The 13324-nt window shown below is 58.9% G+C and overlaps 1 protein-coding gene across 7 annotated transcripts in view; it reads left to right on the top strand.

Annotated features, from left to right (window-relative positions):
• ARNT2 (aryl hydrocarbon receptor nuclear translocator 2) overlaps window positions 1-13324 on the top strand; it is a 144069-nt gene that overhangs the window by 30833 nt on the left and 99912 nt on the right. For all 7 annotated transcript variants that reach the window (XM_059371427.1, XM_059371429.1, XM_059371428.1 and 4 more), the window contains exons 2-3: window positions 7593-7707; window positions 13087-13134. In XM_059371427.1, the coding sequence (XP_059227410.1) occupies window positions 7593-7707; window positions 13087-13134 (163 nt within the window). The remainder of the gene's footprint in view (window positions 1-7592; window positions 7708-13086; window positions 13135-13324) is intronic.

Genomic DNA, 13324 nt, shown 5'->3' on the forward strand with positions numbered 1-13324 from the left:
GGGGGGTGGGGGGTGGGGGGGCTCTGTTCCTCTCGAGTACCTGGCTTCTGCCACAGCTGCCTGCTCAGAGCTTTCAAATGCTGTTTGTAATGGAAACAGGGTCTCGTTTCGTACAGCTGCCTCTGCGAGAGGAAGAGAGGTCCCGATGAACTCTGTTAGCGGGAGAACAAGTGGAGAAACAGAGTCATGCACAGGGAAGCTGGAGCTCGGGCCAGCCCCGTGCTGGCGCACGACTCTCCGAGTCGACGGACAGAGGGAGGTGTGAAGGCGCGTGCCTGGCCCTGGCTGCAGAGTCCCCGCAGGGCAGGCGTGTGGCACGGCGGATGTAGACCCGCCACCAACCCACCATATTGTTCTTCCTCCTCCAGAAATTTTTTGCCCCATCTGGTCTCGGTGTAGGAGGATCAGGTGATCCGGCTCTTTCGAATCTTCCCTTTCTGGGAGTTGACGGTAACATAGGGAGTATTTTGAGGCACTGACATCATCTCTCTCCTCCTGGATGCCCTCTTTGCGATTCTGTCGCTCTGGCCCTGCCATCTTCTACCTGGACAGCTGCGACCTTCCTGGCTTCACAGGAGAAGCACAGGGATGGTAAGAGTAAACACAGGGCTCCAGACCTCAACTGGATGGGGGAGGGACTGGCCGGGGACAGGCTTCCCTGGGAAAATAATGTTGGAGCTGAACTGAACGACTGTTGGGAGTTAGCTCAGTGAAGAAGGAAGGAGAGCTTTCCTCCCCCGGGGTATAGCAGGTGCAAAGGCCCTGAGGTGGGTGGGAATGTGGTGTGTCCAAGAAGCTGACGGAGCTGTGTAGCCGGAGCTCAGGAGGTGTGCTGCAGGGGTGGACGGCAGCCTGGCCCCATGGGGACGGGCTGACCGTGGCCGGGAGCTCCACGTGTGTTCCAAGAGCAAGGAGAGGCCGCTGGAGGAGAGAAGCAAAGGCCTTGGCAGATCTGGCTTCGGTGAGATCGATGAGGGAGAGTAGATGCGGGGGGTGAAGGGGTGAGGTTCTACCGCGGGGGGCTGGCAGTAGAACCCAGAGGTGGAGAGACCTCTGGGGGTAACAGCAGGATCTGACAGCTGCGTGTGGGATCGTGGCCACACTCCTGAATGAGATGAGGTGCCCTGGGAAGAAGAGGGGTGGGGAGATGTGGAGGGGGCCCAGAGGAGGCCGAGAAGGTGGGGCCTGGGGGCGGGAGGGGGCAGAGCGGCCCCTGCAAGCTGAGGAGGGAGGGGTGCAGGTGGGGGGGTCACCCCCAAAGAGGCCCTTCCCTGCCCTGGGACGGGCAGCTCTCCAGCAGGGTGATGGGGACAGAGGTCTGGCTGTGGAGGGCTGCGTGGGAGCCCAGGAGGCCTCAGGGTGACACACAAGGGGAGCGGGTGGCTTCTCCGCACAACCAACTTCCATTTGTACGATTGAAAACCTGTTTCCAACCTCGATTTAAATGTCGCCGCCTGACGTTCTGTCATAGGAGGCGCTCTCGGTTCCGTGCTGCTCTAGACGACTCTCCTTTTTCCGTGTGGTCAGCGTGGAGAGGGGAGGCGTGGGGAGGTCAGGGTGAGGACCGTGGCCTTCCCTCCCCTGCGGTGTCTGCGGGGGTTGCCCTGGGAAACTGGGGTCTGGGACTTCTGGGCCCCACAGGTGCACCTGCTCATGGAGGCGCTCTGCGGGCTGTGTCCGTGGCAGGTTTGGGACGGGGCTCATGTGTGCGTCTCGGTGTGAAGCCCTGTGGGGCCCCGGGCAGGGGAGCGGTCAGGGAGGTCGGGGGCAGGCACGTTCAGGGTCTGTCTGCAGACCCCCTCCCCGCTCCCTGCAGTGGTGCCTGGGCCCCTGGGGGTTTAGAGGCTCCATGCTGTGCAGGGTGGTGGTGGGAGGGGTGGTCCAGAGAAAGCCTTGTCTGTGCTCCCCCTCCTCACGGCCTCTTGCAGTGGCCTCCCAGGACCGTGTTGCGAGCAGGCCTGCTGTGCATTCAGGAAGGCCTCTCCTAGCGCCGTCCCCTAAAAATGAAATCACAGAAGCAACTTAGCTCCTTACAGTAAGACAACGATGGCAGGTTTTGTCAGCATCAGTGCGCGCGTGTGTGTGTCTGTGTTGACTTAGGCCACATTTAAATGAGCTTATACTTCGTGCCCAGCATCACTCCAGGGTTCTATGGATATGAGCCTCTTTCATCTTCCAAACAACTTCCTGAGGCCCTTCCCGTTAGGAGGCCCCTTTTGTAGTTAGTAGATGAGGCACAGCCAGGTCATGTGCTCAAGGGTTCCGTAAACACATGCACGCACACAGGCACACGATGTCTTAACAGCTTTCTCTTGGGGGAAAATAAAAGAGCAGAGCGGAAGTTACTTCTGCCGGGCGCCTCACAGAGTGACCTTCCTTAATCCCCCGAACAAGGGTTCGAGAACCGGGCAGAGTTCCTGACGTCACCGAGGGGGACTCTGCAGCGTGGGGAGGGTAAGTCGCTTGCCCACGACCCCAGGGCTAGATGGAGTGACCCCAAAACATGAGGGTTTCCTGCACATCACACGACTTCCTGTCTGGGCTTCTGACCTCAGGACATCCCTTGTCACCCCGGCAGAGGGCGGGCTGCTTGCCCAGGCTCTGTCTGAGCACCCCGAGTGGTGAGGGCCCTACGGTGGCTGGCTTGGCCCCTCACCGGCTGTGTGGCTGGACACGGCCCCTGCCTCTTTCCGCCCACGGCCCTTGTCTGTCAAATGGGCTGACTTGACTCCTGTCTTGTACGGGGGAGCACCAACGCACGTGAAGAGCTCGGAACGTGGTTGGCATCCAACATAAACCTTGCCGTCTTTATGCAAAAATATTTTAATTATTTGCCTATAAAACTTTTATCATTCTCTGTAAGCCCATCCATTCCGCTGTCAGCCGGTCCTGTTGGTGAAGAGGGTTCCCCCTTTCTTTGTCTTGTTCGTTTGTCGCTTCTCACTCTCCAGCTGTCTGTGCTTTTCACCATGTTGTCTACCAGAAACCCTCAGAAGATGTTTGTTATTCTCGCCGTGGTCATTAAATTAACACATCATTAGACTCACATTAAAGTAACACATGTTCATTGCAAAAAAAAAAAAAAAACCTATATGGAAAGAGTTTTTAGGAGAACATAAAACCCCACTCGGATTCCCACCCCAGAAAGGGCCACGGTAACACACGGCTGTCCCTGCATTTGTCTTCCGGACCCACCCCGGGCAGGTAGCCTCACACGCCACGCGAGGACCTGCTCAGGTCTCAGGGTCCGCGCTGCCAGCGCCACCCTCGGAAGGGCTGAACTCACGTGCACCCCGCGGGAGCAGAGGAGGGCGGCGGGCGTCTGGGGTCGTTTCTCCTCTGCCTGGTGCAGTGCTCAGGTTCCACTTTCCTTCATTTTGGGGTGAACTTGGAGCAGGTCTACAGTGTGCTTACAAGGCAGCTTCAAGCCCTGCCTTGGAGACCCTCACCTCTGAGCTGGTGGGAGACCTTCCCCGTCCGCCTTTTCTGAGGGGACATCCCAGGACTTATCCTCCCTGCTCGTCAAGTCACGTAGAAAAGTTGCCAGATTCGGGGACCAGGTGTTCACTTTCCCAAGGATGGCCAACAGCTGATCCCATGGGATTCGGGCATGGGTTACAGGGGAGAGAAACGCGTTTCTATAATGTCTTTTACGGGAATGCACGGAGGGTGGCTCCCGAAAGACACTGAGGTTTAACCTTTAGAAAAGTGAATTTTAGTTTCATTGATTGAAACTTCCACTTGGCTTATTGGAATCCAGAACCCTAGTTCAGTGACCAAAATGGCATTTCATAAAATGATAAAGTGAATAAGGTTTATTCCTGAAATAAACCTTAATAGGAACAGGAGCAGATTTCCTTATCTCAAATAAGCATTTCTATCTCAAACAAGCTGGTCATTCCCGTTCGATCCAGGATCAGCACCATAAGTATGACCATTTTAATCATTGTTTCTTGAGCAGCGTTCTTTCCCCCAGACCCTGTGTTGGGCTCTGCACATGTGCTATTCTTAATTTTTAGAATGACCCTTCAGCGTAGATTATCATGACTTTTTGACCAGGGTGGCCTGGTCACTCATGTAGTTGGGAAGTGTTGAGTTGTGATTTGTCACCAGCTATGTTTGACAGCAAAGCCCAGGGTCTTGGGTTACCCAGGTCTGGGCTATTATTACTGAACGTTGTTCTGAAGTTCTGGCTAATGAAATAAGACATGAAAAAGAAACGAAACATCTCCCTGTTGGAACATCTCCCTCCTTATTTGGAGTCCACAGGTTTTGTGAGCTTAGAAAGTTCACAAGAATCAACCAAAAAATGATTAGAACAAATTAGAATTTGGTGGGATGGTAAGATACAGGATGGTGACCCTGGACCCCCTTCAGCGGGGCATGCGCGTTTTGAAGGAGTGACACAGGGAACAGCGAGGGTGGGAAGAGCAGCGGCTCCTTCGCGGCTGTGATGTGGGGAGGGAGGGGGGAAGGGCGGGGGAGGGGATCTCGGGCTGACCCTGTGCAGAGCCACATGTGGGGCTGGGGCACGATCTCCTGGCCCTGAGATCATGACCTGAGCCCAAACTGAGAGTCAAAAGCTTAACTGACGGAGCCACCCAGGCGCCCCTGTATTCTGGAATCTAAATGGAAGAAAAAGCCAGAAAGAAGGATGGAGGGAACTGGACGGTGAGGGCAGTGGGAGGAGGTCCCCTGCTGGGTATCGGAGCACGGTGTGGGGACAGCAAGCACAGACCGCGCGGTGACCGGCAGAGAAATGGAGACGCTCGAGGCAGAGTCACGTTCAAACACAACGTGGGAGAGAAGGCGCATCGCGGCCCTTGTAGGTAGAGGAAGGATTCCTGAATGAACTGAGCTTGGGACGCTTGACCTTTGCTTCTGCTGGGGACTGAGTTATGTCCCCAAAATTCCCATGTTGAGGCCCCGGCCCCCACTGCGACTGAATCTGAAGGGAGCACTGTTCGGTGGTAATCGAGAAGGGAGCCCGTGAGGAGAGGGCCGTGGGCTTGGTGGCCTGCGGAGCAGAGGACGTGCCAGGCCACCAAGAGGAGGTGGCCGTCCGCAAGCCAGGGAGAGGGCGGCCACCGGGACGTGAGCTGGCCGGCACCTTGGCCTTGGACTGCTGAGTCCCCAGACCGTGAGAAAACGGAAGTCCATTGTCGGCGGCGCCCAGCCCGCGGAATTCTGTTACAGCGGCCCGAGCTGACCCACCCATCTCCTTCAGCCTCTCCGTCCGAAAGCGTTCTCTCGCACCAACAGAATCTCTCCACCTTCAAAGCAAGTGGCAGACTGGAGAGAAATGCCGTCAAGTCTTTTCAGACCGTACGCCGGAGTCCTCCCTCGTTACCGAAGGGGTGTGTGCAGACAGATGAGGAGGAAACGCCGAGGCCCCGCAGGAGAGGATTTCCTGGACGCCTGGCGCTGGCCTCCCATGCTGGGCCGCCGCCACCACTGCGTCACTCCGGGCCGGTGGGAGCCTCTCACCTTCGCCGGTGATGGGAGGCCCCAGCCCCAGCTTGAGGGCGCTTGGTGACAGGTGTGCGTGGCCGGTGAAGAATGGGGCTGTCTTGGCACACCTGCCTGCCGCAACACCTCCACGAAGGGCCCTGTGTCCACGGCGGAGCCTGCGGGTGTCCCCGTCAGCTTGCCCTCCTGTCCCGCACAGCCGTGGAGGGCTCTGGGTGGGCTCAGTGGGGTCTTTGGGAGCAGGTGGTCATGGGCTTGCCCTCACACAGCCGGCCCCTCTGCTGGGCAGCAGATGCTGACCCACGTGGAGGTCCAGGGGCGGGGAAGACCGGACCCGCCCTGCCCGGACCACACGTGAGCAGTTGTCCGAGGACAGGGTTGGACGGCGGGTGTTCCCAACCCCTTGTCTTGTAGCCGGATTTCATGGCACTTTACTTTCTGTAACTTGTATTACAAAAGCAGTATTTTTGCCTTCCCGAAGTAAAATTGGATGACTGTCGTTTTGTTGAAACGCACATTGTCTCCCCCACCTTTCCCCCCTTTCATGATACGCCGGTCTAACCAAAGTCAAGCACAACTTCCTGATACAGGACTTCTCAGTACGTTTTTAAAGGATGTTGGAATCTCTAAGGATAAGCGTGTGGCTTTTCCTACTTTGCTGAACCAGGGGACCTTTTTCTCAGAGAGTCTTAAGGGTCTGAGGTTCTCTGTGGCTTATTTTGGGAAGTGGTGACTATTGTCCTCACTCCTGTCATGTTGGTGGCTGCTCTGCCCTCCACTTGGTTGGGGGGGGGGGGGGCGCAGGCAGATTAAGTTGAAACTGTTGCAAGGGGAGAGGATTCCTTTAAGAAATGGATTTTTCTCCCTTGAGTACTTCGCAGTTGTGTGCAGTAGGTTAAAAAAAAACCAACCCAGCAACTGTAACAGCTCTCCAGTTTTTGTGAACAGAGTGGAGTGGTTAAATTAAGATGTTGTCTGTTAGTATTCGAGAATTCTCCTTCCCAACTTTTCAGTGGGATAGTTTGAGTTGGTCTTAGAATGTGTTTATTAAACACGATGTCTTCGGATGTAACGTGGGGCAGCCGTCCGGTGCCTCCCTGGTTTCTGGAAGGAGGCAGAGGGCCGAGCCCCGCCCCGTGTGAGCGCCGCCCGTCCCCTGACAAGGGCCCAGATTCCCTTATTGATCCTGACCTGTTTTCTTGAAATACACTCTAGTAGACCGTGGTGTCCCTTCTGAGCCGTGTGAGAGCTGAGCGGGGCAGGCGAGCGCTGGGGGAGTTTCCCTCAAGAACAGGAGGCAGCGTCGGAGACGACGCTTGAATATTTATTTAATATTTGGAGGAAAGTGGTGCCTGAGTTGAAGAACCTTCTGCAAGGAGGAAGGAAAACTCTTGAACTGGGTGGTTTCTCTGAAACTGGGCATGCTTGACATTGCCTCCACGAGCTTCCAGAAGCTTCTAGCTCGTAAGAAGTAGTGCCCCAGGGTCGTGGGGCCAGGAAAAGCGTGAGCCTCAACCCCCACACCTGCGTATCCCAGCAGTAGCCTGTATCCTGGGGAGGCCTGGCTGTGGAGAGCCGGGCCCCTCGGACGGGCCGTCGTGGAGTCTGTGTGGGCACTCGCTGTCCTTGTCATGAGTGGTGAGGCCACACGGGCCCCTTTGGTCACGGTTCTCAGGATTCGGGATGGGGAACAGCCTTTCCACCTGCAGGCAAGGGCCCAGGGTGAAGGCAGCTCACCGGGGGCCAGCCACAGGGGATAGGCACCCGACTTCTGTGCGTTTGCTCCGTCTGGATTGGCTGCTCGGGCTCTGGCCACACTGCCTGGATCCGTGGAAGTCTTACCCACCGCCAGGTCACTTGGCGTCTCTTCTGAGAGCGGCACGTCCACGCTCTTCCTAACCACTGACACTGAGCATGGGGTTCTGCCCGGGATGAGGTCCTGTTCCAAAGCAGGAGGGCGGAGCCCAGCTGGGGGAAGGGCTCCCCTGAGTCACATAACCAGCCTGGGCTGAGTGGCCCCAGGGCCTTGGGCTCTCCTTCCGGCTGCTGCTTTTGGGACCACTGGACAAGTTTCTTGTTTGTTCCCCGCACTGATAAAACCTCTCTTCTTGGCTGTGTTCCAGAAATGGCTTCTGACATCCCTGGATCGGTGACATTGCCTGTGGCCCCCATGGCGGCCACCGGACCCGTGAGGATGGCCGGGGCCATGCCCGCCCGTGGAGGAAAGCGGCGTTCTGGGTAAGCAAACAGCATTTCCAGGAACGGCTTCATATGTGTTGTGCAACAACTCTTGACCTGTTAGGGAAATGCTGTCTCTCCCCCTCCCGGAGAGGAAAAGCTCAGTGCCTGCTTGTTGAGATTTTGCAAGATCCCCAAGTATGCATGTGATTTGCCTCTAAGTGTCTGCCCCAGCGGCCAGTGGGGGCCTCCTGCTTGTCTGCCTCCTGGTGGAGACGTGCTCTATGGTCCTGCTGGGCCCTGCTCAGGCTGTCTCTGGGAGCAGGGAGCTCATGGGGACCCCTGTGTGAGCATGCCAGCCAAGGGCAGTGCTGCGGACTGAGCCCCAGCTCCCGTGGGCCGCGAGGAGACCCCATTGCTCGAGTGTCCGGGGAAGCCAGTCTCTGCCGGCTGGTGTGCTGGAACTCTCAGAACGTCGGCTCCTCTGGCCCCACAGCTGAAGGCCAGGCGTGTGCCTCATGCACTGCGTTGCTGGTAAAGCTGCTGAAGGTGGAACATGCCCGGACCAGGAGCCCCGGGGACATCGCCCTTGGGCTGACGGACCCCAAAACCACTCCTGCTCACAGCTGTGGCTCCTGTAGTTGCAGGCGGATATCAGAAATACCAGCCAGCTAACAAAACTCCCTGCGGGGACAATGAGACCTACGTACTCACACCCCCTGTCCCCCGGGCCCCTCTCCACATCGAGTCCGTGTGATTTTCAATGAACTGGAGAGTAACAGTTCTTGGGAAGTAGAGTCAGCTTCTTCCCTTAGTGCCGCTTCCAACAGCCCAGGACTCCCCAGGAGCAGGGGGGAACACACTGCCCCCAGCCCCAGGCTTGCGGGGTGGGCTCCGGTGCCGGCCGGCCGTGCTCCAGACCTGCAGTCCCTCTGCCCAGTGTGGCTCTGGAAGGGGCGGGGGACGGGCGTGCAGGGAGGGCTGGAGTGGGGTGCGCGCCCGCGCTGCAGGTCTGGGTCGTGGGGGAACACTGCTGTGTGCACTCCACGGTCTTGAGAGGAGGGTCTCAGCTTTGGGTTCGTACTGAGACGGTGGGAAGTGCTGGGATACCGAGCTCAGTGCCCCCCGCGCCAGCTTTCCCCTGACTCAGGGCTCACTCCCCGAGCCCCAGTGCAGCAGGCGGGGGGGCTGTTGCTCAGGGCAGGCCCGTGGTACGCTAAGTCGGTGCCTGGGGCCCAGCTGGGCAGATTCGAGTCCGGGGTCTCCCTGCAACCCCTCACCCCCAACGCCGTCCTGTGGGAAGCGGCTCTTCCAGCCAGTGGGCGCCAAGCTGAGCGCATCCGTGCCGCTGCGGGGAGACGGGCCCTGTCGACCGTCAGTGTGCTGACGTCTCTTCGCACAGTCCAGGTGTTTTAAAATTATTCTCGATGTGTGTGCTCTCTCACTTCCGTTCCCTGGAGACAGAACGCTGGCGCGGGCCCACGGCTGTTTCCGGAGACGCTGGCACAGGGGGTGGGTCGGGGTCTGGCACAGACAGGGATGCGCAGGCCAACCCCTCTTGGCAGGCGAGCAGCCCCTCTGAGCCGGTTCTGGGCCCCCACCAGGATTCCCGTGCTCGTTCCTCCCACCCCACACGGTCGGTGCTGGGGGTCTGCGCATACGGCTGGGTTGCTGGCCCCGAGGCCGACCCTGGCCCACGTCCAGGCCCTGACTTCCGCAGCCGACCTGGCTGACGACTGGACATGGATCAGGCTCTTTCCTGAAGACGTTGTCCCCAGCTGGTCTCACACGCACGCGTGCTCACACACACACACACACAGCGTGCACGGGAGGCAGGGGAGGACCCCGAGTGGGCTGACACAGAACCTGGAGGTCATCCCACCTCCAACATGGGAGTCAAACATCAAGAAAAGACACGAGAGATTCGACGGAAGGGACCGCAGAGGCCGACACGCTGGCCGCCTGTGCAGGCGTGGCATGGGCCCTTTAAGCCAGACGGGAGGCCTGTCCCCCACTGTCCGCTTCCTCTTTCCCGTCTCTAGGCGGGGAAACGTGCACGTGCGCGGGGCCGTTCTCCGGATAATTCCTGCAGCTGCCATCTTGCATGGCTCGTCTGCGCCTGATTACGCCCAAGCGGCCGAAACACGTAGCTGAACGCCACGTGAGCCTGTGGGGCGCGGGAGAGACAGAGGGCTCGGGTGGGGGAGAGGAAGGGGCAAGAGGTGAGCACCTGCTTCCTGCCTCCGTCCCTAACCCGGCTCCCGGGGCTGGCCTCCCCTCCGTCCCAGTGCTTCCAGCCGTGCAGAACTGGCCCCTGGCAGGTTTGGGGGTCACTGGCCGCCTGCCTGGCCCATCCCTGTGGGTCCCTCGGGCTTGAACGCTCCCCCGTCCCTGACCGCCTTCCCCGGAGCCACCGGCAAGCTGAGCGCCCGCCGGCCCCGGGACACAGGTGAAGATGCAGGAGTTCCCGATTCTTTGAAAAGTGACTCCACATGCGTGGGAGAGAGGAGCGGGGGCCAGTCACCTTGTTCTCTTGCGTCGAGACCTCCCTGATCTCAGCACCAGGGGGTCGGCACCCGCTTCTGGGGAAGGGGACAGTGGCGGGGATGGGACGGGCTCTGCCCCCAAAGCCAGATGCTTGTTCTGGCTCTGCGGTGGCCGGCCTAGCCTCCGCAGTAGGGCTGTTCCTGCTCCCGTGGCTGCCCGTGCTGTTAGCAGGAGCCTCGGGCCCGCCCACAGCCCTCTGGTGCTGCCGCTGCGGGGCCTGCCCTTTTCCGGAGAGCGTCTGATGACTGCCCTTTGATAATGCGCGGTTGCGACCCAGTCCCGGTCCTGGGGACTCCCGTTGCACACTCTTGACTAGTTCCAAGCTCAGAGGTGCCTTCCTGGCATTTTATCAACTGAGAATTCTCGCTCATTGACGGGAAAGGGAGGCAGTGCGGCTTCAGCCTGTCCTTTGAAGACTGTCACAGTGTCCATGTGTCGTTCCGAGTCCTTCAGCGTGAACACAGTGGGACGTCAGAGTCGTAGCTGGGTTTCTTTCGTTAGCCAGGTGCTTCAGGGGAAGAGAGGCACGTAAAAGACATAAAACAAATGACGATTTACTTAGAGTTTTTATAGCAGAAGAAAGAAGCCCAGCTTCTGTGGGCACGGTTAAAGCAGGAGATCCGCTGTGGTGACGGATGGCCACGGCAGCGTCCTGGGTGTGATGCTCTGAGGAACCTGCGTCCCTGGGAGCATGAGACTGGTGGGGTCAGGGCATCACCCCGAGGACCTGACCAGTCGTTCGTGGACTGATATCTCTTCCGGGCTCATGCCCACATCACACTCTTTCGAATGACGGAATCTGATGGCTGCACACGTGTGACCTCCTATGCACGGAACGGGGAGGCCCCCTTTCGTGGTCTCCAAGTTTCTGTAGCAAACCCGAGCTCCCACCGACTCCAGGAAACCCTGGCTCCTGAGTGGGGCTGCCCCTCCTTACACCCTCGGCTTCCTCCACGGAGCCACAGCTCACCTGGCCTCAGTGGGACCATGTCCCCGCCCGTCTGCGCCATCAGGGTCTGGGGTAAAGAATAGAATGGTTTTCCCGAAAACCAGGGAAACCAACCACCCTGGTTGGCCTGGGTTTTTCCCAGTTTTAGCACTGATGGCCTGCGTCCTGGGATGCTCTCAGTCCGGGAAAATCGGGATGCTTTTCACCCCGAATACCCCCAAAATCCTGCAGGATGAGGCCAGGGGGCAGACCAATACATGGCATCCTGCCGGAACCCCGGGCATCACCCTCCCGTGAACTTGCGCTGGCATCTCATGCTCGCTCGAGGCTTTGCCGCCTGCTAACATACGTCCTGAGGAATTTTGAAAATGCAGTTTCTTCCAGAACTCTGAAATGTCTGTGGCCCCGGGGGTTGGGTCGTGTCCGTGTGCTGCTGTTCCCGCGGTGAGCACTGGAGGTCAGTGTGGCTCCGCGGCTCTGCGGCCCCGGGCGCTTGTGATGGGCCAGCGCCGCTGTGGCTTCTGGCAGAGGGAAGCTGGTGGCCGCGCAGGCTGTGGCCGGCTTCGCTCCGAGCGGGGGTCCCTGCGTTCCGCCCCCACTTGCCCACAGTGCGGGGGGGGGGGGGTCTCCCACGGCCACCTGGGGGCCACGTGTCCCCGCATGGCGTGCAGGCCGTCTTTCACTCTCCTTTCCCTTCCCAACCCAGTCATCCCAGACAGACGGGTGCCCAGGTTAGGGCCGTGGCCACCCAGCACATATGCAAAACAAAGATCAGTGAATGGTCCCATTTTAAAGAAGAAAATACTCCTTTGTCCTAAATCCAGTCCCTAAGTTCCCCGAGTTAGTGCCCGGCTGAGAGAAGATCGTTTGTTTCATTTGGGTCCTCTCCTCTGTGTGTGTGTGTGTGTGTGTGTGCACGTGCACGTGTGTGTGTCTGCGTGTGTGTGTATGTATGAATGTGGGGGCGTGGGTGTGCGTGCGTGGGTGTGCACGTGTGGGGGTGTGTGGGAGTGCATGTGAGTGCGTGTGCATGCGTGTGGACAGAGCTCTGCCTCTGCCCCCGGCCCTTCCTTGTGCTCTGGGCCTCCTGTTTATTCCCCGAGTCACTGTTACTCACCAGAGCCAGGGGTGGGGGTCCCGTTCCCCCCGAGGCCAGCACGCCCTCATTCCTGGGCTCAGCTCTCTGTCCTGGCTGCCGGGCAGGCCGGCCTCCCTTCCGCGTGGAGCGCAGGGGACTGCATGTCTCCGGGCCCCTCGGGTCCACTGAGAGCGGGATGGCAATGCTGGGGCTCCGGGGTGTCCCCCCAAGGCATTCCCCTGAACATCCCAGAGAATGAGGACATCCGCACTGTGTCGACTTTTGTCCTTGGAAGTTTCGGGTACAGTTCACACGCACAAATTACCCCGGCACCTTTGGGGTAACGTTAGCTGACCTCAGAGGGGCCTGGTGTTTCGAGAAAGACAGTTTGGGCTATTAGGGAATCACATACCCATCGAGACTTTTCCATTTATGTTTATACTGAGAGGCTCAGGGAAGTGGGTTCTAAGTATTGGGTGAGTTTTAAGGAGCAGACGGGTCCTTCGGGTCGCTCCGGGCCCAGGTGACTGTTTCTCAGTCCCCATGCCTTTGTTTGGGTTTGGATGTTAGGGGTCAGTGGCCTGGAATGCCCCTCCCCGACTCGCCCAGAGCGGCCATGTCGGCCGGCAGCTCGGCCCCCGCTAGCCCGTCACCGCCCCGAGCGCCTCCAGTTCCCCGCAAGCTTTCTGAGCCACTGACAGCAGAGCACAAGATAAAGGATGAAACGCAGGTGGTATTTCCTGAGGGCTGGGACTGGGACGAGTCTGGCTGAACGAGGCGAGGACCCCTGGGTAGGGCCAGCTGCTCGGGTCGCCCGTGGAATGTTCTGTCTGTACTGAACCTCCTCGTGCTCTTGGCTTTTCAGGATGGACTTTGACGACGAAGATGGAGAAGGACCCAGCAAATTTTCAAGGTGAGTTTACGTTCCTTGTCTTCAAGAAGCCAGCGGCCAGCCGTGTCCACGGGGCGATCACAGGGATTTCAGGGTCTTCTGTCGCTGAGGAAGCTGTTGCCTGTGGTCAGAGCCCTTGCTTGCCCCTTGTCCTGTGCCTGCGGGTGACCCGGGACAGGCCATGCCCGGCCAGCATCACCAAGGGAGGACA

Source organism: Mustela nigripes, chromosome 13, assembly GCF_022355385.1.
Source record: "Mustela nigripes isolate SB6536 chromosome 13, MUSNIG.SB6536, whole genome shotgun sequence".
Classification (NCBI taxonomy): Eukaryota; Metazoa; Chordata; class Mammalia; order Carnivora; family Mustelidae; genus Mustela; species Mustela nigripes.